Source organism: Amblyomma maculatum, chromosome 3 (genome assembly GCF_055883805.1).
Source record: "Amblyomma maculatum isolate TAMU_Amacu chromosome 3, ASM5588380v1, whole genome shotgun sequence".
In the NCBI taxonomy this organism is placed as follows: Eukaryota; Metazoa; Arthropoda; class Arachnida; order Ixodida; family Ixodidae; genus Amblyomma; species Amblyomma maculatum.
This window is the reverse complement of record NC_139346.1, coordinates 80,228,453-80,251,280: the sequence shown is the minus strand read 5'-3', so window position 1 is coordinate 80,251,280 and position 22,828 is coordinate 80,228,453. Positions and strand designations below refer to the sequence as shown.

The 22,828-nt window shown below is 46.5% G+C and overlaps 1 protein-coding gene across 1 annotated transcript in view; it reads left to right on the top strand.

The window, feature by feature from the left end:
- Positions 1-7,068: 7,068 nt before the first annotated feature.
- LOC146195062 (scoloptoxin SSD14-like) overlaps positions 7,069-22,828 on the top strand; it is a 100,991-nt gene continuing 85,231 nt past the window's right edge. The window contains exons 1-4 of the mRNA XM_084596710.1: positions 7,069-7,091; positions 9,488-9,814; positions 13,176-13,298; positions 18,894-18,991. Of these exons, the coding sequence (XP_084452836.1) occupies positions 7,069-7,091; positions 9,488-9,814; positions 13,176-13,298; positions 18,894-18,991 (571 nt within the window). The remainder of the gene's footprint in view (positions 7,092-9,487; positions 9,815-13,175; positions 13,299-18,893; positions 18,992-22,828) is intronic.

The window sequence follows — 22,828 nt, the reverse complement described above, 5'->3', positions numbered from 1 at the left end:
TAATGTCGAAAGAAGGGCCAAACGAGCCGAAGCTCTAGAGCGACGGTTCAAGAACATGAGAGCGGAGGAAGTAGTCTATGTTGATGCGGCAATTAGCAGAACAGGTGCGGCGGTAGCTTCGGTAGTCGATGGCCGAGGGGCGCCGGTATCCGCTGTAGCCATCAGAGGCCGCAATATGGAGACTGCGGAGGAAGTTGCGATAGCGCTAGCGTCCGTAGGAACGGAAGCCAAGTTCATAATTAGCGACAGAAAACCTGCCATTCAAAATTTTAGAAAGGGGAGGATATCGCTGGCGGCGGGCAAAATTCTCGCCCAAAGAACACTGAATAAAAAAATTCAGGTAATTTGGACACCCGCTAACGCTGCCGTCCCTGGTAACGAGTCGAGCCCCCCGAACACTGGGCATACGACGAGCGTCTGCAAAATTACGGGGAAATAATCGACAATTATGAATTAAGACGTAGACTGGTACCCCCCCAGATGTTAGCCTAAGTAATTTAGAAGCTGCCGCGTGGAAGCGGCTACAAACTAGTACGTCCATGAACCCGGTCTGGGCGTTTCACGCGCTACCAGACCTTAGAGACAATGATCTGTGCAAACGCTGTGGGGCGAGAGGGACTTTCGACCACATAATTGGGAGTGCCCACAATCCACAGGGATAGGACAAAATATTACAAGTAGCCTGGGATACCCTGCTGCGAAGCGCGTACCCTGCGATCCAGCACCGCACCGTCCATCTGGCGGAAGAGGCCGCAACAAGCCAAGGGCTTCCTGCCAGCTTCTAATCCGCGGGTTCACGACTCCCCGTCTTCCCCGGCACGCGTGCCGGGGGCGGAGAAGAGGACGCCCATTTCCGGTGGGAATAAAAGTTGTGCAACCAACCAGTTCTGCTTGGTGTGCGGTGTGGCGTTCGAGGAAGCGGCAAATGAAAGGCACCGCACCTACGCCTGGATCGGACGCCCGGCGTGGTCAGCTTCGCATACGCATGAATTGCCTGGTGACGTCATGACCGGTCGTGACGGTACACCGCGCCCCTGGTCGAACACCACCAGCATTTCATTGAAGGCGTCAATGTTCACCAGCGCTCGATAATTCGCTTACAGAAAGGAAAGGCGCCGTATCTATCACTTACGGAATCCCGCTATCATTTTCACTGTAGACAAGGGCAATTATGAAGAGTGGTTCATGATCCGGGGCATGGCACAGTTGTTACACACTTGGCTAAGGATCCACGGGATGGAGATTCGTTTCCAGGTAGAGACAAAGTTTGCTAATAATTTTAACTCTCGCTCTCGAAAGCATGACATGCCCAATCATTCCTGTCCGAGCGGACAGCAGAGCTCACTTCAGGTAGTCTTAAATCGGATCGCATCCTTCTAGGAAGCCGAGGCACATCACACGGCTCGGTGCTCTTCCCTTTCCTCATCAATATTGCACTCATTACAATTCGCCCCAAGCTCGCTGCCCTGACGGGGTTGCAGCACACTTTCTATGTGGACCTGTGGGTAAACACGGGGAATTACGACCAAATAGAGGATAAGCTGCAGCAGGCACTCCACATAATCGAAACTTACGCGTCGCGAACAGGCCTTGAATTCTCGCACGCGAAATCGAAACTGCTGGTTTTCAGGACGAAGCCGCGCGGAAGAAATGTAAACCAGGTCCCCCGAACTCAATGAATGTATACGTGAGAGGCCATCCAGTATGGGAGACCAAACCATGCGCATACTGGGCATGTACATACAGAACAATCGTAAAAAAGAGTACTGCAGAATCTGCATTGGAGTAATGCGAAAGCACGGATGCTGCCATTAGTGGCTTATGGTTGTTTGTAGTTGCTTAATTCATTTCTTGTTTCCCCATTTTAGTCTTTGGTACTTTCTAATTGCGCGCCAATCCCTTTATGTCACCTTTTTCGGCTCTACTTACGGTTGCGTGACGCCACATTCTTGACAGCATATCCACTACGGCACCCCTTTCTCTCTTTACACTTTCGCTTGCTCCTTTTAGCCTTCCGTTACGACGCGGTTCAGGTGTCCACAGAACACGTGTGGCAGATACTGCGCCTTTCCTTTTTGTGAACAAGTTATTCTAATTGCCTAATTAACTTATTGGACTAATTATGTCTTCAGACACGTTACATCACCCTCTATCGATTGACACCTAACATTAGTCTCTACCACTTCTCACAACTGCGGCGGACGCGATTTTGCGGACGCGTTCTGCGGACACGGTCTGCGGACAGAAATCTGTGAACATAGCAAAGAAATGCTTTCGCATTAAAGCACAGAAACAATCAACAGACTAAGGGCCGCGGTCAATCAGACTATACGACTCATCAGACGGATCGCCATCATAGGAAAAGGAATGAAAATGAGATCTCTGTCGATAAGTACAGGCTTTCGTACTGAGTAGGAATGTCTACTCCCTCCCGTACCTGCAACTGCAATTCGCGGAGAGAATGAAGGTGGAGGGCTTAATCCGACAGGCCTACAAGGCTGCCTTTCGGCTCCCGCACAGCACATCTACGGAAAAGTTGCTGACCCTTGGGGTTCACAACACGCTATCAGAGCTGTCCGCGGCACACCTTGTCTCCCAGCTTGGACGACTCTCGCACGAAGCCCCGCCGGGGTGGTGCAGTCGTAAGACGTCTGACTACTGTGCCGGAGTAGCACGTTAAAGAACCCCAGGTGGTCGAAATTTCCAGAGTCCTCCACTACGGCGTCTCTCATAGCCTGGGTTGTTTTGGGACGTTAAACCCCACAAACCAAACCAAACCAAACCAAACCTGGGTTCGAGCCCGGCCTCGGCGGCTGCGTTTCGATGGAGGAGAAACGAAGAGGCGTCGTATGCTGTGCGATGTCAGCGCACGTTAAAGATCCCCAGGTGGTCGAAATTGCTCCGCAGGCCTCCACTACGGCTCCTCTTTCTCTCTTTCAACATTCTCTACCGCCTTCCTCCCTTCCTTTAAGGCGCGGTTGAGGTGTCCGCATAATACCAAGTGAGACAGTTACCGCGCCTTTCCCTTCTTATAAATCAATCAAATCAATCTCTCACGAATACGGGGGTACACATGTGCGAGCAACCTCCAGAGAAGCACGCAAAAACACTGTTACCTACACACATTAGGACACCTATTCATTAAACCCTTAAACAAGAATATTAACGCGGTAGCGTTAAGGAGCTCGTGTCGCAGAAAAGCCGGTGTCGTCGGCGTCCAGTGAGTGATAAATCCCGGCATGCACTTCATAAATAAAAAGCAAGTTCCAAGATGGGCTGGGTGGGAATCGAACCAGGGTCTCCGGAGTGTGAAACGGAGACGCTACCACTGAGCCACGAGTTTTTTTTCTTCTTTATTGCCTGTTTTGAGTTCACATGAATTCAAAAAGGATCCACAATAATGGTAAAACTCGCAACAACTAGACTTCGGCTGTCACGAAAGGTTTAAAATTTTTTTAGGACAGCCAGTTCATCGAGCACACTGATCCAGTCAGGTGGATCAGAAAGCACCCGATACGTTTCTCTAAGGAGCAGCACACTCTCGATAAAGTTCTCGCGTACAGAACGCGTGTTGACATCTGCATGTTGCACTTGCATCCTTGTTTTCCACAGGCTGTGGAGGCCCAAGACCATGACTAAATCCAAAGGAATACCCTTGAAAGCTTGAAAGCGGTACAAAAGCGCTTCTAGTGAATGCGGTGTTGCCTTAGAAACATGCCGTAGAACGGTATACTGCAGTGTATATCGGTAATTATGAGCATGTTACTTACAGAGGTCGCAGTTACACGAGTAGCGAAGTACGTTTCCGCTACATTTCCTCTGCGCTCTGCGCACATGCAGAGCCATCTTGCGGCAAACACAGAAGAACACCTCCTCGCAATGTGCGGCGCTGCCCCGACACGTGGCGCGCCACCCGCCCCTGACGTTTCGCCGTGCACCCTCACAGGTTGTAGAATCAAGCGTCTTTCCTTTCTTTAGATCACTATCTTCGCTCACCCGCTTCTCCCCTTCGGGCCGCGCGGTTACCGGTGCGAGGATGCCCCAATACCCTTGCGTTTACTAAGTTTTCTCGACGAGGTGCAATAACGCTATCGCGTTCCACTCTTGAAGGCGAAGCTTAAGCGTCCTCCAAATTTTTGTTGCGAAAATCGGCAGTGGCGCGAGAGGAGCTCTCGCGCTAGGCCAGCCAATAAATCATTCTTCATCATGTCACAAGCCCCGCCGGGTTCGAACCTGACCGCGGCGGCTGCGTTTCGATGGAGGCGAAACGAAGAGGCGTCCGTGTGTTGTGCGGTGTCAGCGCATCGTAAGGATCCCTTCAGTTCAGTTCAGTCCTTCAGTCGTGTCCGACTCTTCGTGACCCAATGGACCATGTCACGCCACGCTTTCCGGTGTCTCACTATCTTCCTAACATCACATAACTTCATCTGCAGTGCCTCGAGGATGCCATCTAACCATCGCGTTCGCTGCCTACCCCTTCTCCGGCGACCCTCAACCTTTCCCAACATCAAATCTTTCTCCAGCGACTCCTCTCTTCTCATCAGATGACCAAAGTAGCTGAGCTTTAACTTTAGAATTTGGCCCTCCAATGAGCAGTCAGGGTTTATGGTCGACAATATCGACTGATTTGGTCTTCTGGCAGTCCAAGGAACTCTCAAGAGTCTTCGCCAGCACCACAATTCAAAAGCGTCAATTCTTCGGCGGTCAGCCTTTTTCACAGTCCAACTCTCGCATCTATACATCACAACTGGGAACCATAGCAGGAGTTATACGGATCTTGGTTGGCAGACTAATGTCTCTGCTCTTTACTAGGTGGCCAAGGCTAACCATTTCTCTCTTTCCCATTTCTCTCCTAACTTCATGGCTGCAGTCTCCTTCCGAGGTGATCTTGGAGCCCAAGAAGAGAAAATCTGTCACAGCTTCCACTTCTTGTCCGTTGATGCTCCATGACTTGATAGGGCAAGACGCCATGATCTTTGTCTTTTTAATGTTCAGTTGAAGCCCAAACTTCTCACTCTCTTCTTGTACGCGCATCAGAAGTCTCTTGAGTTCCACTTCACTTTCTGCCATTAAAGTGGTATCATCCGCATATCTAAGGTTGATACTTTTTCCAGCAATCTTCACTCTAGCTGAAGACTCGTCCAGACCGGCCTTCCTCATGATGCACTCTGCATATAGGTTAAATAGGGAGGGCGACAGTATGCAGCTTTTCCTCACTTCTTTCTCAATTGGAAACAAATCATTAAGACCATGCCCAGTTCTGACTGTGGCCTCTTGTCCTTCATACAGGTTCCTGAGGAGACAGATGAGGTGAATTGGAACTCCCATCTCTTGGAGAGCTTGCCACAATCTGCTGTGATCTACGCAGTCAAACGCTTTTGCATAATCAATAAAGAAGGTGTAGATGGGTTTCTGGAACTCTTGCTTTTTCCATGACCAGCGAAGGTTGGCAATTTGGTCTCTAGTTCCTCTGCCCTTGCGAAACCCAGCTTGCACGTCCGGAAGCTCCCGATCCACATACTGCTGTAGCCTACCTTGGAGGATTTTCAACATCACCTTGCTAGCATGCGAAATGATGCGATCGTGCGGTAGTTGGAACAATCTTTGGCACTGCCTTTCTTTGGAATGGATTTGTAAACTGACCTCCTCCAATCCTGTGGCCACTGCAGGGTTGTCCAAATCTTGTGACGTAATGTATGCAGAATTTTAACAGCGTCGTCATGGTTGAGGTTTTGAAGCAACTCAGCTGGAATGCCATCAATTCCTCTAGCTTTGTTCTTAGCAAGGCTGGCTAAGGCCCATTCAACTTCACTCTTCTGGATACCCGGCTCGAGATCAGTAATCACAACCGTCTTATGTTGGGTTTGCACATTCGGGTCCTTCTTGTACAGTTCTTCTGTGTACTCCTGCCACCTCTTCTTTATCTCTGAGGCTTCAGTGAGGCCCTTGCCTCGTTTGTCCTTTATCACGCCCAGCTTCGCACAGAAGCTTCCTTTGATATCCTAGGTGGTCGAAATTACTCAGTTGCCCTCCACTACAGCTTCTCTTACTCTCTTTTCACTTTAACTCCCTCCTTCCTCCCTTCCCTTACGGCGCGGATCAGGTGTCCACAGAAACAACTGTGACAGATACTGCGCGTTCTCCTTCCTATTAACCGATTATTATTTATTATTATTGTTAGTATTACTATTAATATTATGTCACCATGATGTGCAATTTGCTTGCTTGTCATCACGTAACATTTTGGTGGAGGCGCGGGGTGCGTCATCCCGATCCTCGTCTTGGAGCACCGCCGCCGATCTTACGCAGGGACCATAGACCGAGAACTTTGGGATAACGCCGCGCAGCTTCAACCCAGCCCTTCCTGCCCAGATCCGACCAACTACCACCGCCCAGCCCTCAGCCCGGATCTGAAGACAAGGCGCTCAAATGAACTTACCAGAGACTGGACTAGAGCAAAGACCCGACGAAACTGAAGAATGAAAGAGAAGAACACGCAACCTCCGTACCGCCCAGCCGCCCGACGTGACCTCGAGCCATCGATCCCATGGATGCTTCGGTGGCGTATGGCTGAAGGGCTCCAGGGGAGGAGGATCACCTAATCCTCATTGTGGTTATCGTGATTATGCGTGATCCTTGCCTCTAGCAGTGGGAGGCCGTGTTGGCCAGCTCAGACGCGGTCGTCCAGACCAGGGCCGTGGAGTAGGGCGCCCAGGTCGCCGTCAGCCATGGGTTGATGGCCATCTAACACGGATTCATCCATACATGCTCTCTGACGAAAATAGTTTTTCCATCCATCCATCCAGTGGTGGCAAGCACATCATTCTCTTCTATCTTTTCTTGAACATCTACATCGTCACGTCACTATCGACTTTACCGAACCAATCGGAACAGTCGCTCGGTGGCCCCGGAAGCGTTGCGAAGAAGATCGGCAGTGGCGCGAGAGGATCCCTCGCGATAGGCCCGCCATTAAATCATCTTTCTTCATGTCAGCATGTTGTGCCGTTCGCTTGCTTGTCGCCACGTAACAATATATACCCCGCGCACCACGAAGGTCGACGCATGGCGATGGCTCGCGCCCTACATTCCAAGTACGGCTGACAGGTCAATACAGCCTACGTCGACGCGGCGGAATAGCGCCATACTCAGAGACAAGCGTTCGCACTGGCCACTGTGAATGGGAACGCTTCCTCGTTGGCGGCCGTATCAACCGCAACCACCTCCTCCGAGACGGCGGAGGAAGTAGCTATAGCCTTAGCTATAGTAAGCACGTCCGCTCATATTATATTCGGTGATTATAAAAAAGCTATTCGCAATTTCGCGAGGAGCTGCATCATTTCTACCTTCTTCCGCATCCTCCAAAGCACCCCTCCTCTGATAAGAAATTGAACAAATCTGGGTCCCGGCCCACTCGTCTAATCCGGGGAACGAGGCGGCTCACGCGCAATCCCGAGGTTTTTTAGACTGGGCAGTGAGCGCGTCCTCCGACCCGAATTTTACGAGAGACGGGTTAATGTTTTTTCAATAATATTACCCACCACTTCAGGCTGGAAAGGCGCACATATCCGCCTCCCAACAAAGGCGCAGGGTTACCTGGCGCCGACTACAAACACGCTTACTCCTAAATCCGGTGGCGCTTGCCCTTATATACACAGGCCAGTACAACCAAACTGCAGTAAATGCGGCAAAAGGGCGACGTACGACCACATTTTCTGGAACAGCGCAAATGATCCACCTGCGCTGGAATGAATACAGCTCCCTTCTCCCGGACGGTGGGAAGCCGTGCTTGTCAGCTCGGACCCGAAGATCTAATTACGGGGCATCGAGCGGGCTAATGAGGTCGCCGTCAGCCATGGACTAGCAGCCATCTAGTACGTCTCTCCTAAGACCTGCTTGAGCGACGAAATAAATGTTTTTCAATCCAGTCCAGTCAGCTGACAACCTTCTGTCGACAACAATGAGGTATTAAAGGCTTTCGCCTTAAAATGTGTTATTTTCTGTCAGCAATCACCAAGTTCGCACACTGAAGCAGCGCTCAATACGGCGCATCAAAGCGGTGCCTCGATCAGTGCTATTCAAACTATATACCCGCGAGCATTTACGCTCGCTCATTCATAGTCAAAGCCTTCCCCACTTTTTAAATTTTGTTCCAGCTGCTCACTTAACGTAGGAATTTGGGCAAAACTGTAGGGAAGCGAGCGGACAACATCGGCACTGCTACGAATAGCAAATTGTCGGAGAGCGATTTGTCGACAGCTGTTCGTAGGCGACAACATGTTTGCGAATATTTCGTGCTGGCGCGGCGTGAACGGAAAACCAAAACGACGAAGACATTGTGTTTACGGATGCAGTCGAACAACTTGATAATTTCCGCAGTGGGACTCCGCGACGAGAGCATATGGCGGAGCCGCACTGCAAAGAGGGCAGACGACACACCTACTCGTTGACGTCACCAGTCTTTGGTCCATTTGACATTTCAATCTTATGTGCTGTTTTTTTTTTTTGCGTCAGGTAAAAATCTATGAGCTATGAACTGAAACCGAAACTGCTGCGTACTAATAATAAGAAAATATATTGTGTAATTCGATTTTGCGTTTCCAACACCGTGTTCTGTGCTTACAGATTCGCTACTCGCTATTTACGGCACAAAAGTACGGCACCAAACATTAGACAGATTTAGCTTACCGTGATCCGCGATCCGCCACTGTGGCTCTCTACCGCGCGCTGTCAAGCTGATTGGTCCCGACACGGCAGGTCTGTGTGCCGACATCCAGTATGTGGCGCCATCTGTCGGCGTCAAGTGGGGTCTGGCATGCGCAGTGGAACGCGCGGTGGCGGATCCCAGTAGCGGATCGCGGATCACGGTAAGCTAAAACTCTCTATTGGTGTCCCTACCCCCTTAATAGACTTACGTGCAACGTATTCGAAAGCGTTTGTTTGTGAGCGTTGCCATTTGTTGTATGTTCTACTATTGTTATTGTTAACTATAATTTGCACGTAAGGTTGTGTTTATTTTTGTATTTGGCGGCAGTTAGTTTTAAATAGTAATTATACTTTTGTTGGGATATGTAACTGCTAGTATTTCTTCAGTTATCTATATCCGCTGCAGATATACTTAGCTGGTATCAAGATATTTCGCTAGACTGTGTCTTGACAGCACAGGTTATCTTACACAAATTCTTTAGCCGCAGAAGGTTTTTGCTGCGATGCACCTTGCAATACGTACGCAATGAAATATGCTAGCGCGCTGTTAAAGTAGATATTCGCTGAACGCCAGATTCTCCAAGATTATTATCTCCGATTTGATTCGACGTATGCGGTAATGTCTCCAGCAGTCGTTGGCGACCATAGCTTTTACTAGCGCTGGGATGAGGCAGTGCCAACTGCCTTGCAACACATGTTTAGCTACTATTAAACATTATCAGTTCGCATCGCTAGGAGTTTAGAGCACGTTTTTCGAGCACTTGAAGGTTGCTGAGTTCTGTAGAGCCACTTTATGCGCCGCATTAAAGGCTTTTGTCTCGTTACTGGCAGCGAATCAGTTGGGTTGTTTTATCCGAGTTGACTATATTTGCCTGTGCCTGCCACGTCGTAGAGGTGAATCCCAGCACCTGGTTCTTCTGTTTTTGCTGGCTGTGGTGACGACCGTCGCCGTGGCAGCTGGCCTGCTGCTGCTGATCGGGGGCTCGGGAGATGACGCAAAAAGTGTGGTGAAAGAAGCTGTGATCAGCTACACACCGTCCATGTCGAAACTGGGAAACTACACGAAATGGGCGGCAGCGACGGATGCGGCACCGTGCGCGGGAGCTTCGAGGTAAGAAGTTGGAATCGCGCACAGGGCTTCGCCGCCAGAGCAATGTAATTGATTTCTTCTATCTCAGTAGCAAGATGGTTCTGGTTAGCGGATATCGCATGAGAACATTCACATTTCGAATAAGGCCCACGGATGAAGGCGCGAAATAATGGGATACATGGTGTTGGCGGTAAAACTTAAATCTCCCAACAGATACAGGATAGGCGTCAACCTATCCGCCTACACGACAGCCTGGAGTCCTAATTAACTACCCCTGCACTTCATGTGTAATATGGGATGCATACTAACTGCACCTGCACTTCATGTGTCACCCCCAAGTGTGCATACAAAAATGGAGTTGAGGAAGGTTTTTATAATAGCTACCAGGAACATCACGGACAAAACATTTAAAGGCAGTTAACATTGTTAAAAGCGCGCACTACCACACAGGCACACACATGCACGCGCGCGTACAGCCTGTCGTACCCGTGCGTCGGTTCAGGATCGAAGACACGAGGAACTGGGATTTACATTCACTGCCTGGGGCCTCGAGGGCGAGATCAGTTCGCAACCATCTCTGTTTATTTTTGGAACAGAACTAACGTAACTCAATATAAGGCTGAAGGGTGCGTAGCCCTTTGATAAGTAAAGGGAAACGTACAAAAACACACAAGCACTGCTGTTTGCAAAGGTTCGCCGTAGTCGTCAGTGTTTGGCTTTTGGCTAACCGTAACACCGGCGCAGGCACACATCAGTTCGAAGGAACCAGAGGAGTCCCCCTGAATCCTTCAAAGGAGCCGCGGATGGGCTGCTTGTCTGCACGCGGCAGGCCTGACAGTCATCTGTGCGCAGCCACCAACTCTTGGCCCTCCCTTTTTTCTTCCCGCGCAAACGTTGATTCCCGAACTAATGTCTCCGTGTGCATCGAGGGCAATAACGTTGTTCCTCCTTCCGTCTTCGTTGTCGCGATGCGAAGCACCTGCTCGAAAACCGGGGGGGTTGTCCCGCTCTCATTAAACTATTAACAGGACCGTTTCCATTGAGAATGGCGAGATTCAGCGATAGCTAGTTAGATGCTTCATTTTGCGACATGTCGTGTAAACAATGCAACAGCGTCGGGTATATGTGCGCTGTTAATATCTTCATTTTTCATATTTATGTGCATAATCATCTGCCGCGTGACAGGGGCCATACAGCTTACATGATAGCCAAGGACGGTAGGAGGGCAGTGTCTTTATTCTGCACATGATTATAGAGACCCAATGCGGGCCTGAACCGAGCACATCAGCGGCTAACCTTAAATGTCTAACGCACTTTTTCCGCTTCGTCTTCTTTCGATTCCACCTAAGTCCCTTCCATCATTGCGCGGCCAAGTTGTGGGCCATAATGAGTTTTGGGTTCGTGCGGTATATGTAAGAAGTAACTGGATGACGCCATTTCAGCCACGTGTCATATCAAGTAGTAACGATGTTGCAGCTATCGCTGATGACCAAACCCGAAAGCTCATACTTGATTCAGCGAATTTGAGCTTTAGCTTCCTGCGTGAAATGCTCTACTGATTTCATCGAATCATCGTCCCAAATTCGCACCTGGAGGTCTTCGCGTACCTAAATTCTTTGCTCTACGGCACGAGAGCGAACATGGTGGGTTCGGGCAACCATTGTTTTTTTGCTTGCTCAGAGCACAATTTCAGCGCTGTAAGCCACGAAGATGGTAATGGATAAGCTTGCACCGAATTGTCTTCGTAATCTGCGGCTTGAAACGCCGCGTAGGGAGCTGGCATTTCTTCAGTATCTCGTTCTGCCTCAACAGTGGCGATGCTTTTACTGCGGCACTTCTGTCATGTCGGCGCACTTGACCTTCTTATTGTAGTCAACTGAGTTGCCACTGCTCGTGAACCACGCATCTTTATGCGTTGGCGCAGCACATCTCTGATAGATATGCCACGTCCCATAGTTGTAATCCGCCCCAACTTTGAGCTCATGACTCTCTCCTCTCTTCCTATGTCCTGCTTCGCAGCATCAATTGCGGCCACGTGCTTGGAGACGTGCTGGTGCAGACGCGATCACATAATCCTAATAGCTTGCCACTAGAGTTCGCGTTTTCAAGAAAGAAAATGTATGTGCGCAGGCAGCAGCGCATCTAAGTAAATCTATGTAAGCCGATTGCCTTTTGCTAGACAGCGAGATGATGCTGTTTGATAGTTTTAGTTCTGATTCTCCACTTCACAAGGTTTGTTACCCCCCCCCCCCCCCTTATCCCCCCGTGGGCTGAGCGTTTCTAGCTGGCATGCAATTTTGGGACACATTAATTTGTGGCTTTTTTACTCGGGACTTTATCAATCCTGAGAAAGAGAACGAGGTGCTGAATTACCGAAATCTCTTCTGCTGCATGGAAGACTGATTGTGCAAGCGTTTATCTCGAGATACAATTCAATGATTATGAAGAGTAAAAAAAGCGCACGAACAAGCGGTGTTCTATGATTCGGCGCTATGACGCCAACACTTTAAAGCCATTTTCATCATCTTTGACGATACCGAAATTTGAAATTCAAATACGTTGCATTTTCTCTACCTTTTCAAGTCATCTTGCCGACTCATAAAGAAACAATACAGAAATGACATCACGACTGTATCGCGGCATTTAACTTTGCGCATCTCTGAGCAGTCTGGTCGCTGTTTCTACATCTGCGTCAGAAGAATACGGGCGGCTGTAGGAACGCGCTAAGGTGTCTCTCTTCGGACTGTGACGAGAAATTTATAAAATATGTTTAGACCTGCGGGGATCACGCAGTTGTTTTACATTTGGCTCGTATACGTTCACAGACATTCGCTTGATGTTAGGGACTTAGAGTATTACCATCAAAGTAATTAGGACCTTTTAAGCAACGACCTGTTTGGGCCCAGTGCACATTCCCGAAAAAAAAAAAAGCCGGGACATCGTCTTTCACATTGCTAAGTGAGGCGGCACTGTACTAAGCAGGGATTCTTCTATTTACCAAAAGGGCAGGTCGCCTAAGCTAGGAGGTATTTTTGATGCAAACTTTAAAACCTTTCGATGAATTTCAGAGGAGCTTGTGGACATATGGCACCAGTAGGCTCGTGCTTGACAGCAGGAACTTTGAACTATAAGCATTTATTACTGTAACTATAACATATAACTTTAAAGTTATAATTCTAGGCACTATGTCGCGTGACTGTGTGTCAGTGTGCGTTGATCTTAAGTATGTCTTCGTTCTGATAGCATTATTTATTACGCTGTGTGGTGGGCTGGATTGAAAGGAACAAGACCAACCTCTTATCCACTAGGACTCGGCCTCCTTGCAGGATGTGCCTAATTCAGGCTGGAATAGACACACTGGCGTCATCTGCCCTTCCCGCAGGTACATGTACACCAAAGGTGGGAACGCCATCGATGCAGCGGTGGCAACTCTCTTGTGCCACAGCGTCGCACTTTCCGAGTCGACTGGTATTGGTGGTGGCTTCGTGGCGACCATCTACCTGGCGTACGTACAAACGTTTCCCAATATTAGGCGAGAGCCTATACTCTGCTCCATGTGCCGAAAAGCTTTCGCCGTACCCTTCAATTGTCCGGGGAAAACTTTCGCCGGAAAAAATACGAACGCGATTTGGTGACAAGATTATGACGCAACCGTAATTCGCACAGCATTCTGGGTGATGTCATACAATTTCACTCACCATTTATCTTCCATCTATAAGGCATGTTGCAGGCTAGGTTGCGTTAGGGTTTCGAACCGACGAAGTATGTACCTCAGTGTCATGCTTTCTAACTGTCAATATCCACCATTATATGCGACAGATACTGCCCCTTGCTTTCCCAAGACAACGTATACAAAAATATTGCAAAAATCTGGGAATGAAAAGACGGTGTTGATGCCGCTATGGCGCCTACTCTTAACCGAAGCTTGAGCATCTGCCTAATTTCTTTATTGAAATTGCATTAGGCACAAAAAGAGGTAGCAGGGTGCTTAAGCTTCGTCCTAGGGACACGAGTGAGAGCGGTTTTTGCACTGCCTTTTCATGCCATAAATAAAAAATACGAGGGTCTTTAGCGACTGAAGTCGTGCAAGGCGAAAGCCTGAGTGTCGCATTCTGCTGGCTTTAATTCGTAAATACTTCATTAGTCATAACATAACAAATACAACACAAGTGTCGGCTAACACATTATCTTCCATATTTCAGCAGTCTTTAGATACCGGATGTATTCCAGATGACTGGAAAACAGCAAACGTCAGCCCAGTTCTTAAATCCGGTGACAGTACATCTCTGGAAAATTATCGCCCCATATCTCTAACCTCGATTTGTTGCAAACTACTTGAACATATTCTTTACTCGCACATAATGGCTCATCTAAACAACAACTAGCTTATTGACGACCAGCATGGCTTTAGGCAAAAGAAATCTTGTCAAACACAATTATTCGAGCTCGTAACAGATCTTCATGAATCGGTACACGAATTAATATATACTGATGCCATAATTATAGATTTTTCAAAAGCTTTTGACCGCGTTCCCCATAAAAGATTAATGAAAAAAGTTAATAACCTTCAGCTGCATTGCGACATCACCCGATGGATCGAAGAATTCTTAAGAAATCGCTCCCAACGTGCCAAAATTAAAGAGTATTCGTCGAACAGTTCACGCGTCATATCCGGAGTTCCACAGGGATCAGTTTTAGGGCCTCTGCTATTTTTAATTTATATTAATGATATAGCGTTTAATATATCATCTAGCGTACGACTCTTCGCTGATGATTGTGTAATTTATAGAAAGATAGCTGACCCCACTGACGCAGTTATCTTACAGACTGACTTAGTGCATCTAAATGAGTGGTTTCCCATGTGGCAGATGGAAATTAATATAAACAAAATCAAGCTAATGACCTTTTCCACGCGCAATAATACGCCTTCTAATGTTTACATGAATAATGGCAGTTTAGTTGAAAGAACAGATTGCTTCAAGGGTGTTTTTTTCAGTTCTGATTTAGGCTGGAGCGCCCATATAGATTATATCACGTATAAAGCATTTCGAAAACTAGGACTCATTAAACGTCGTTTACATCTTGCCAACTCCGAGATAAAACTTCACGCGTACACTACTCTCATAAGGTCAGCTCTAGAGTATGCCTCCATAATATGGAATCCAAGTAGTGTGTCATTAATTAACCGTCTTGAGTCTGTCCAAAATAAAGCTGCCAGGTTCATCCTTTCGTCGTACTCAACGTATCACAGTGTGTCTAATCTTAAAAAATCTCTCAATATGCCCGACCTTGTCATTCGACGCAAGTTCTCTCGTTTATCGTTCTTTCATTCCTTATATCATGGTGACTGCCCATTTGCAGCTAATCGCATCGCTCCTGCCCATCATATTTCATCCCGGACTGATCATCTCTACAAAGTACAGCCAATATTCGCAAGAACGTTAAAATATCAAACTTCACCCTTACTGTTATCTATAGAAAACTGGAATTCAATACCGAGTGATATAGCTACTGAAACTTCTTTATCACAATTTCAAATAAAATTTTCAGGGCACCTTGGTTGTCTGTAATCACCGTTGTATTGTTCCCACTATTGTCTTCTTAAGCGTTACGTGCTGTTCCCTGCACACCTATGTATCCACTAGTAAATGTAGTGCTGTGTACGTCAATCTGTATGTTGTGTATAATTCTTAAGTGCATTTTTGTTAATTTACAGAACATCTATGTATCCGCTAGTGAATGCAGTGCTGTGTACTTCGATCTGTACGTTATGTATAATTCTTAAGTGCATTTTTGTTAATTAATACGCGTGAAGGATATTTGTTGTGCTGTTTTTATGCCGCTCCCCCCCCCCCCCCCCCTATGTAATGCCCACTTGGGTTTTTAGGGTATTTAAATAAATAAATAAATTAGTCGCTAATTATGCAATTGCTTAATTACTTATTTATATATACCTTAGCAATTATTTACTTAAGGAATTACTTAGTCATCAATTAGTATATATTTATTGTTCATTAATTTGTACTTAATGACTGATTGACATATGGCCATACATTCGCGCATACTGCGATTGGTCGAGACCTCTATGACGTCATCCCGCCACGGCCAATCAGAGCCGCGGCAAAACTGGGACACATTTTGTCCACAACAGCATGAGCCATTAAAGGCTTTCGCCTTAAAAAACATGAGCCGACGGTGAGGCGGCAATGGATTTCCTCAATAATTTTGCGAAGCAATCGGTCTGAGGCATCGGAAGCTGCCAGACGGAACGTCGACACACGCGACCTGGCGCCTAGCCCCATTTCAGTTATCGCTTGGCATCCAGAAGCAAGGAGGGCGGGCGTTATGTGCACCTAGCAGGGGAATAATACGCGCAACGACATCTACTGAAATAAAAATAGCACCACACAGTGAATAGATTCTGCACTAATCTGCAATACCAACTTTGTTTATATGCAGCTCACATTGTATATATCCACGTTCGCCATATGAAGTGTACTCCTTCGTTATATCCGCAAATAATTATCTGAGCCAAATTTAGAGAGTTATTTTTGAACCACAAAACAGCGAATAGTTTGACGCCACCCGAAACATCCTGCTGTAAATGGTTCAGTCACAATGGCCGTTTGAAGATTCTCGTACGCATGGCTTTGGAGAGTAAATGTCACTGATGCGAACCCCCGCTTATAGTAGGCTTCGACCCAACTAGCAATCCGTGTCCTGCGGAGTCGTTTAAAACGACCGCAAAATTTCTGCGCCAAACTGGTAGCCCACAAAGTTCATACGAATCATGGTACTCAGGGGTCCAACTTCGATGTCTGCCAGACTGGGCGAAACGAAGGGAAACAAAGGTGTAGGTACAAGTTGCGGCGCTGGAACGTCGCTAATATGCGTCCGTTATTGCTATGAAACTGTCTTGTAGTCACGTGGTATGGTCACATTTTGGGTGCGTGTATATGCTATGCTGCTTTGCGACGGCGACGCTGGGTCGCCATATTGAAACTATGGCTCACAAAACCTTGAACTGCGGCAAGCATGACTTTGAGAAGCGTAACTAGTAGACCTCACACTTTAAAATCTGGTCTAACCAACCTAAATTGTTATTGTGAAATCAGTACACTTCCCAAACATGCTTTAGTAAGTCATACACGCCATAATTTATATACTAGGTTTCCTTTTAAGAGACTTGTTGTGAATGGCACTTCGTGATCCATGCGTTGCATTACCGCATGCGAAGTACCCACGCTGGGAGGGGGGTGTTTGCTCCTGAGTGGTGACGAATTTATTCAATCGAGCGGTGTCCAGTTCCTGTAATTCCACCACTTGAGAAACCTCCTCGGCAATTTTGATCTAATTTGTAGCCCTACCCCCGCCACTTCCAGTTTGCTGCCGCCTGTATTTGTATGTTCAGTTCAGTCGTTCAGTCGTGTCCGACTCTTCATGACCCTATGGACCATATCACGCCACACTTTCCGGTCTCTCACTATCTTCCTAACATCACATAGCTTCATCTGCAGCGCCTCGAGGATGCCATCCAACCATCGCGTTCGCTGCCTACCCCTTCTGCGGTGACCCTCAACCTTTCCCAATATCAAATCTTTCTCCAGCGACTCCTCTCTTCTCATCAGATGACCAAAGTAGCTGAGCTTTAACTTTAGAATTTGAACCTCCAATGAGCAGTCAAGGTTTATGGTAGAAAATATCGACTGATTTGATCTTCTGGCCGTTCAAGGAACTCTCAAGAGTCTCTGCCAGCACCACAATTCAAACGCGTCAATTCTTCGGCGGTCAGCCTTCTTCACAGTCCAACTCTCGCATCCATACATCACAACTGGAAAGACCATAGCACGAGTTATACGGATCTTGCTTGGCAGTGTGATGTCTCTGCTCTTTACTAGGCGGTCAAGGCTAGCCATGGCTCTCTTTCCCAGAAGCAGGCGTATCCTAATTTCATGGCTGCAGTCTCCTTCCGGGGTGTATGTGGGGTGCTTTAAATTCTTGCGTAATGCCATGTGGCTATGACGTCACGAATGTGTAAATGATTGAGGAGTTTTGAGCAAGAACGTGAACAAGAGGAGCACGCAGCCACACTGGACGAGTTCTTTTTTAGCCACGAACAACTTTCTTAGACGAAAAATTCAAACTAGGATTTTTTCTGAGTGGCGTTTTCTACACCGGTGACTTTTCGGCTTAATGCGCTGTGCGCGTAAGCTGTTGCGTAATGATCACTGCCGTAGTGTTGTTTAACGAACCTGGTTTTGCACATAGAGGTCATTACTCTGGTAAACCACAGACAGGATGCCATCTTGAAACTCACCAGCGCCCCGCTGAATGCTCGTGCTAAGCATAGTGTAGAAAACTACGTGCAAAACAAGTGATCTCGATCTGCAGCTCCACTTCCCGCTTCACTAGGTTGGTAGTAGCTTGAAAATTACCGATAGGAGCCATTCTGCTTGACAGCTACATCATTAATGCAGTGCTCGTGTGTCGTGTGACATTTGGTGATGACTGATGTTGTTCATTCACTGTAAAAATAACCAAAAACCTGGCATGTCTGCTTCCTGTTTACTTTGTACCGTCGTAGCATTAATGAGCGTAAATGCAGGGTCATGTGGCAGATATCTAACAGCCCTACATGTGAAAATACGCTACGGGAGCTTTCAGAAAAAAAGTTGCAAGGGAGGTGCTTTTCCTCGTGTCGCGGAAGCTGCCTGCAGTAGTGCATTTCCATTGCGTTGCTGAAAACAGCGGCTGCGTGCCGCCACGAGTAGCAATCGAGGCTATCTGCCACGCGATATTGCGTTCGCACTCATAAATATCACGACAAACAGGAAAGCACCCGCGGCCCTTTCCCAAATGAATGCTAGCTTTATCTGCTTGCTCCACGCCAACTCTGTGGCGTAGACGCATTTGGTCAATCTAGGCGGACAAGGCAGGCTAGAGTCTTCCCGGCCTTCTTTGCAGTATGCCTAAGGCTAGGAATAGGGGAACGGACTATTTACGCCACTTGTGAATGCGCGTTTCAAACCGTCTGTTGTTTGAATCGCTTTGGTCAATCGCTAATTTTTCCACCATTTTCCCACCATTTTTCCACCCGAAGAGACAAGAAAAAGGTGAAAACAATCATCGCCCGCGAGAAAGCTCCTTTGGCTGCCACCAAAGACATGTTCGTCAAGAAGGAGACAGCGTCCCTCCGAGGTGGGTAATGCGCACTGCTCTCACCGGGCTCAAATCAGTGGCTTCCTGCCGCAGACTATTGCACAGGTCAAGAATTGATGACAATAATTGACAACAAGTTTATCTATTTATTTTCCTTATTTTGGGCAGCGTCATTCTAATGTAGTTGCATGTTGCTGGTGTATGAGACTTGGATTTGGTTAATTGGAAGTATATGGAAGAGGCCTTCGCCCCGCAGTCGATGTAGCCCTGCTAAATATGAAGAGGATGTATATAATGCGCATGAACTTATATAAGCACAATAGAGACAACATGATAGGCAAGAAAGACAGATCAGGGCGCTTGTCTTGCCTGTTGTGCTATCTCTTGGGCGCTTATACAAGTTTAAGAGCATGAAGCAACTAGCCTCGCAACGATTACACGGATATAATGCACGCGCGATGGACTTTTATATTATTGAAAAACTCAGTGCCCGCATCCAGTGCTGTCTGATGTGTGAAGGTACTGCTTCCGCTAAAATATTAGAAAACCACAAATGCATCCACGGTGAGAAAAATGGGGGATTTCAATCTACTTATAGAGCTCTGAAGGCTTTGAAGTGGACATACCTAAATGAGCCAGCAAATGTTCTGAACGTACATTGCAGTTGGGTGAATTTAATATCTTGAAAATTGTAAAACGTCACTAGATGTCTTCAAATAACCTGCGTGTCTGCAGGAGTATGGCCAGGGACAAGACCTCGCAGTGCCCTGTATTATCCTTATGCTGTTTTTGTTCCAGGAACATATCCTTTGTAAATATCTAATAATGCTTTACGTAAATGCTGGCATCCTTTACTGCATGTTATAGCGCGCTGCTGTTAACAAAGTGCCACTTATGAACACTTTAAATCCCGTACGTGAGATTTATATCCTTTGTATATATCACTAATATTGCTTTACGTAAATGCTGGCATCGTTTACTGCATTTTATGGTGCGCCGCTGTTAACAAATTGCCACTTATGAATACTTTAAATTTCGTACGTGAGATTTATATCCTTTGTAAATATCACTAATAATGCTTTACGTAATTGCTGGCACCTTTTACTGCATTTTATGGCGCGCTGCTGTTAACAAATTGCCACTTATGAATACTTTAAATCTCATATGTGATATTTATTGCAGTGCGGAAATGCGCAATCAAAACGAGTATGGTCCCTGTATGGTCATTTATGAGCTCTCTGTTTCCCTTCCGACGTCTGTAACATTATTTTTTCAGTGTTCATAATTTCGCATCGAAATGCGCGGGCTACGATGTAGACAAAGTAAAGATGATTCGAGGCTCATTTGCGGCCCCCTGGCGAGCATCGCAGGAGAATGCTGAGCTGTGGCGTTTTGTGTCAACTTTGCAAGATGGCGCCATGCGTCTAACCGGAGGCTTATTGTCTTTGCTTTTATTTGCGTTTTGCATGCGCCGATTTCGAAACGCTGTCCTTGCCTTTAGGAGTGTTTTTCCCTTTAGGGGCAACTATTTTATTTTTGTTTATTTTTTCTCTTACCGTCGCTGTACCCCATTATGTCAATGCCCTCCAGCGTCCTTATTATGCACAAAATGATCGTGGACTCATTCTGAGTAATTCGGCTTAGAGTAGTAGTTTGCGTGCTTTGCTGGGGAATGGAAGAATGGTTACTGGATTGCTCGTGTAGACCCGATTCATTTCGCTGTTATTGATGAACAATTCTCACGGACATGCTCAGTTGGCACATTCTGGGGACATGCTCCCTCCCCGCTACTCATGTACGAAGACATTTTTTTCTTTCATATAAAGAGGGCGATGCACCTTAATGTATTACAGAGACAAGACCAAAAGGAGACCTTGAGCAGAAATACGCGTATAATCCGTGCGTCTGTCGCATGTAGTGAGGGATGTGCAAGTTCTAGTGGATTACCACAGGTCAGTATTTTTGTCCTGATTTGTTTAATATGTACATAAATGATGTAATAACTCTTGCCTCATTTGAACATTTTATTATATATTCCAACGACAGGTCATCGTTATAATAGGAAGGGATATCGAACCATTTTTGCCTCTGCTGACACCAAATTCTAGTCTGAAGAATGGACTGAAAAAAACGAACTCCGAGAGTCAATGTGACGAAGACTAAATGCATTTTATTTCAATCAAAGCACAGACGTATAAGCCTAAACAGAATTATAGCCTTTCAGTATTTTCCAGTCGAAATTCTGTTAAGATTAAAAACGTTTGGAGTTATTTTTCATGAAACTCTTGGAACTACCACATCGACATTCTTTTACAGCAAAACTCTCCAAAGTAATCAGCTTCATGTATCGCAACCGCAATATTACTATGCGAAAGGTGATGACGGCCGTTTATAACACCTTGTTCTCCTCAATTTTGCATACTCTCTGTTAGTGTGGGCATCTACAACAAAAGAAAATGTAGAAGAGCGACACTTACTGGAAAAATGGTTCCGTTGGGATGTAGATTGCTGATTTCACACAAATGAACTATGCTTAAAGTAAATGTGGTGTCTGTTATGAAGACTCTTTAAACAGAAAAACAGGAAATAAGGATGGGGGCATATTTTTAAGGCAACTAGCGAATCTATAAAAATGTATACCGAGCCATGCCACCCTTTACAACCCATGTAGCACATGCGACCGGCCCGATATTTGAAATTGATTGGTGATGTTCGGTCCACCAGTGGCCCGGCGTTGTCAATGCACTACCAATAATGGTACAGCCATGCGATAACTTCGACCACTCTTGGACCAGTGATTTACATGTTCCCCCCATGATTGGCATTCATGGGCTATCAACGGGCAAAAATGACCTTGCGTATAGAATTGCTTGCCAACATTGTATACACAATGATATATGATCACCAATATTATCCAGCCATCGGCAAAGTCTTGCCCATAATTTGTGAATCATGTCATACACTGGTAAATATTTTCCTGCTAGTATATGTGGCTTGTCGACATTGAATATAGATTGGCATCCATTGGTCAATATCATCCCGCCAGTCTTAGTGGCTTGCCAACATTGTATGCATCCATTGCCCAATGAGCGGTGGCCAGTGGCCTACATTGAACATATCATGGCATGCATAGGTAAATATTATCCACCCGGTATTAGCGGCTTGTTAACATCGAATATATATTGGCATACATTGGTTAATATTTCCCTGCCAATCGTGATGGCTTCCCAACATTGTGTATATCTGCAGATAAAATAATCGACGATGGCATACAATAGTAAATTTGTCCTGCTAGTATAGCTGGCGTGTTGAAATTTAATATATCTTGGCATAAATTGGTTAATGTTATCCCACTGGTCTTAGTGGCTACCAACAATGTATACTTGTTGGTTCTAGTGGGCAATATTGCCCATTGAGCTGTGGCGACTGGCCAGCATTGCACCTATCATGGCATACATTGGTGAATATTGCAATGCCAGTATTGATTGCTTGTTAGCATCGAATCTATCTTGGCATACATTGGTCGATATCCTTCCGCCAGTCGTCTTGGCTTCCCAGCATTGTATATCTGCAATTAGAGTGGTCGATATTGCCTGACGAAGTGTAATGGATTGCCAAAATACCATACATCTTTACTAGGCTAATCAATATACTCTTGCCATCATTGGTGGCCTGACAACTCGGAATATTTAATGCTATACGATGGCCAATATTTTACTTACTAATTGTGATGGGTTTCCAATATTGTATCCATCATGGGGTATAGTGGTCGATATTTTATGGGCAGCTGCGATGGCTCGCCAATATTGCAGGCATCACTGTATGCATTGATTGACATGATCACCTTAGTATAGCTGGCTTATCTACATTGAATAC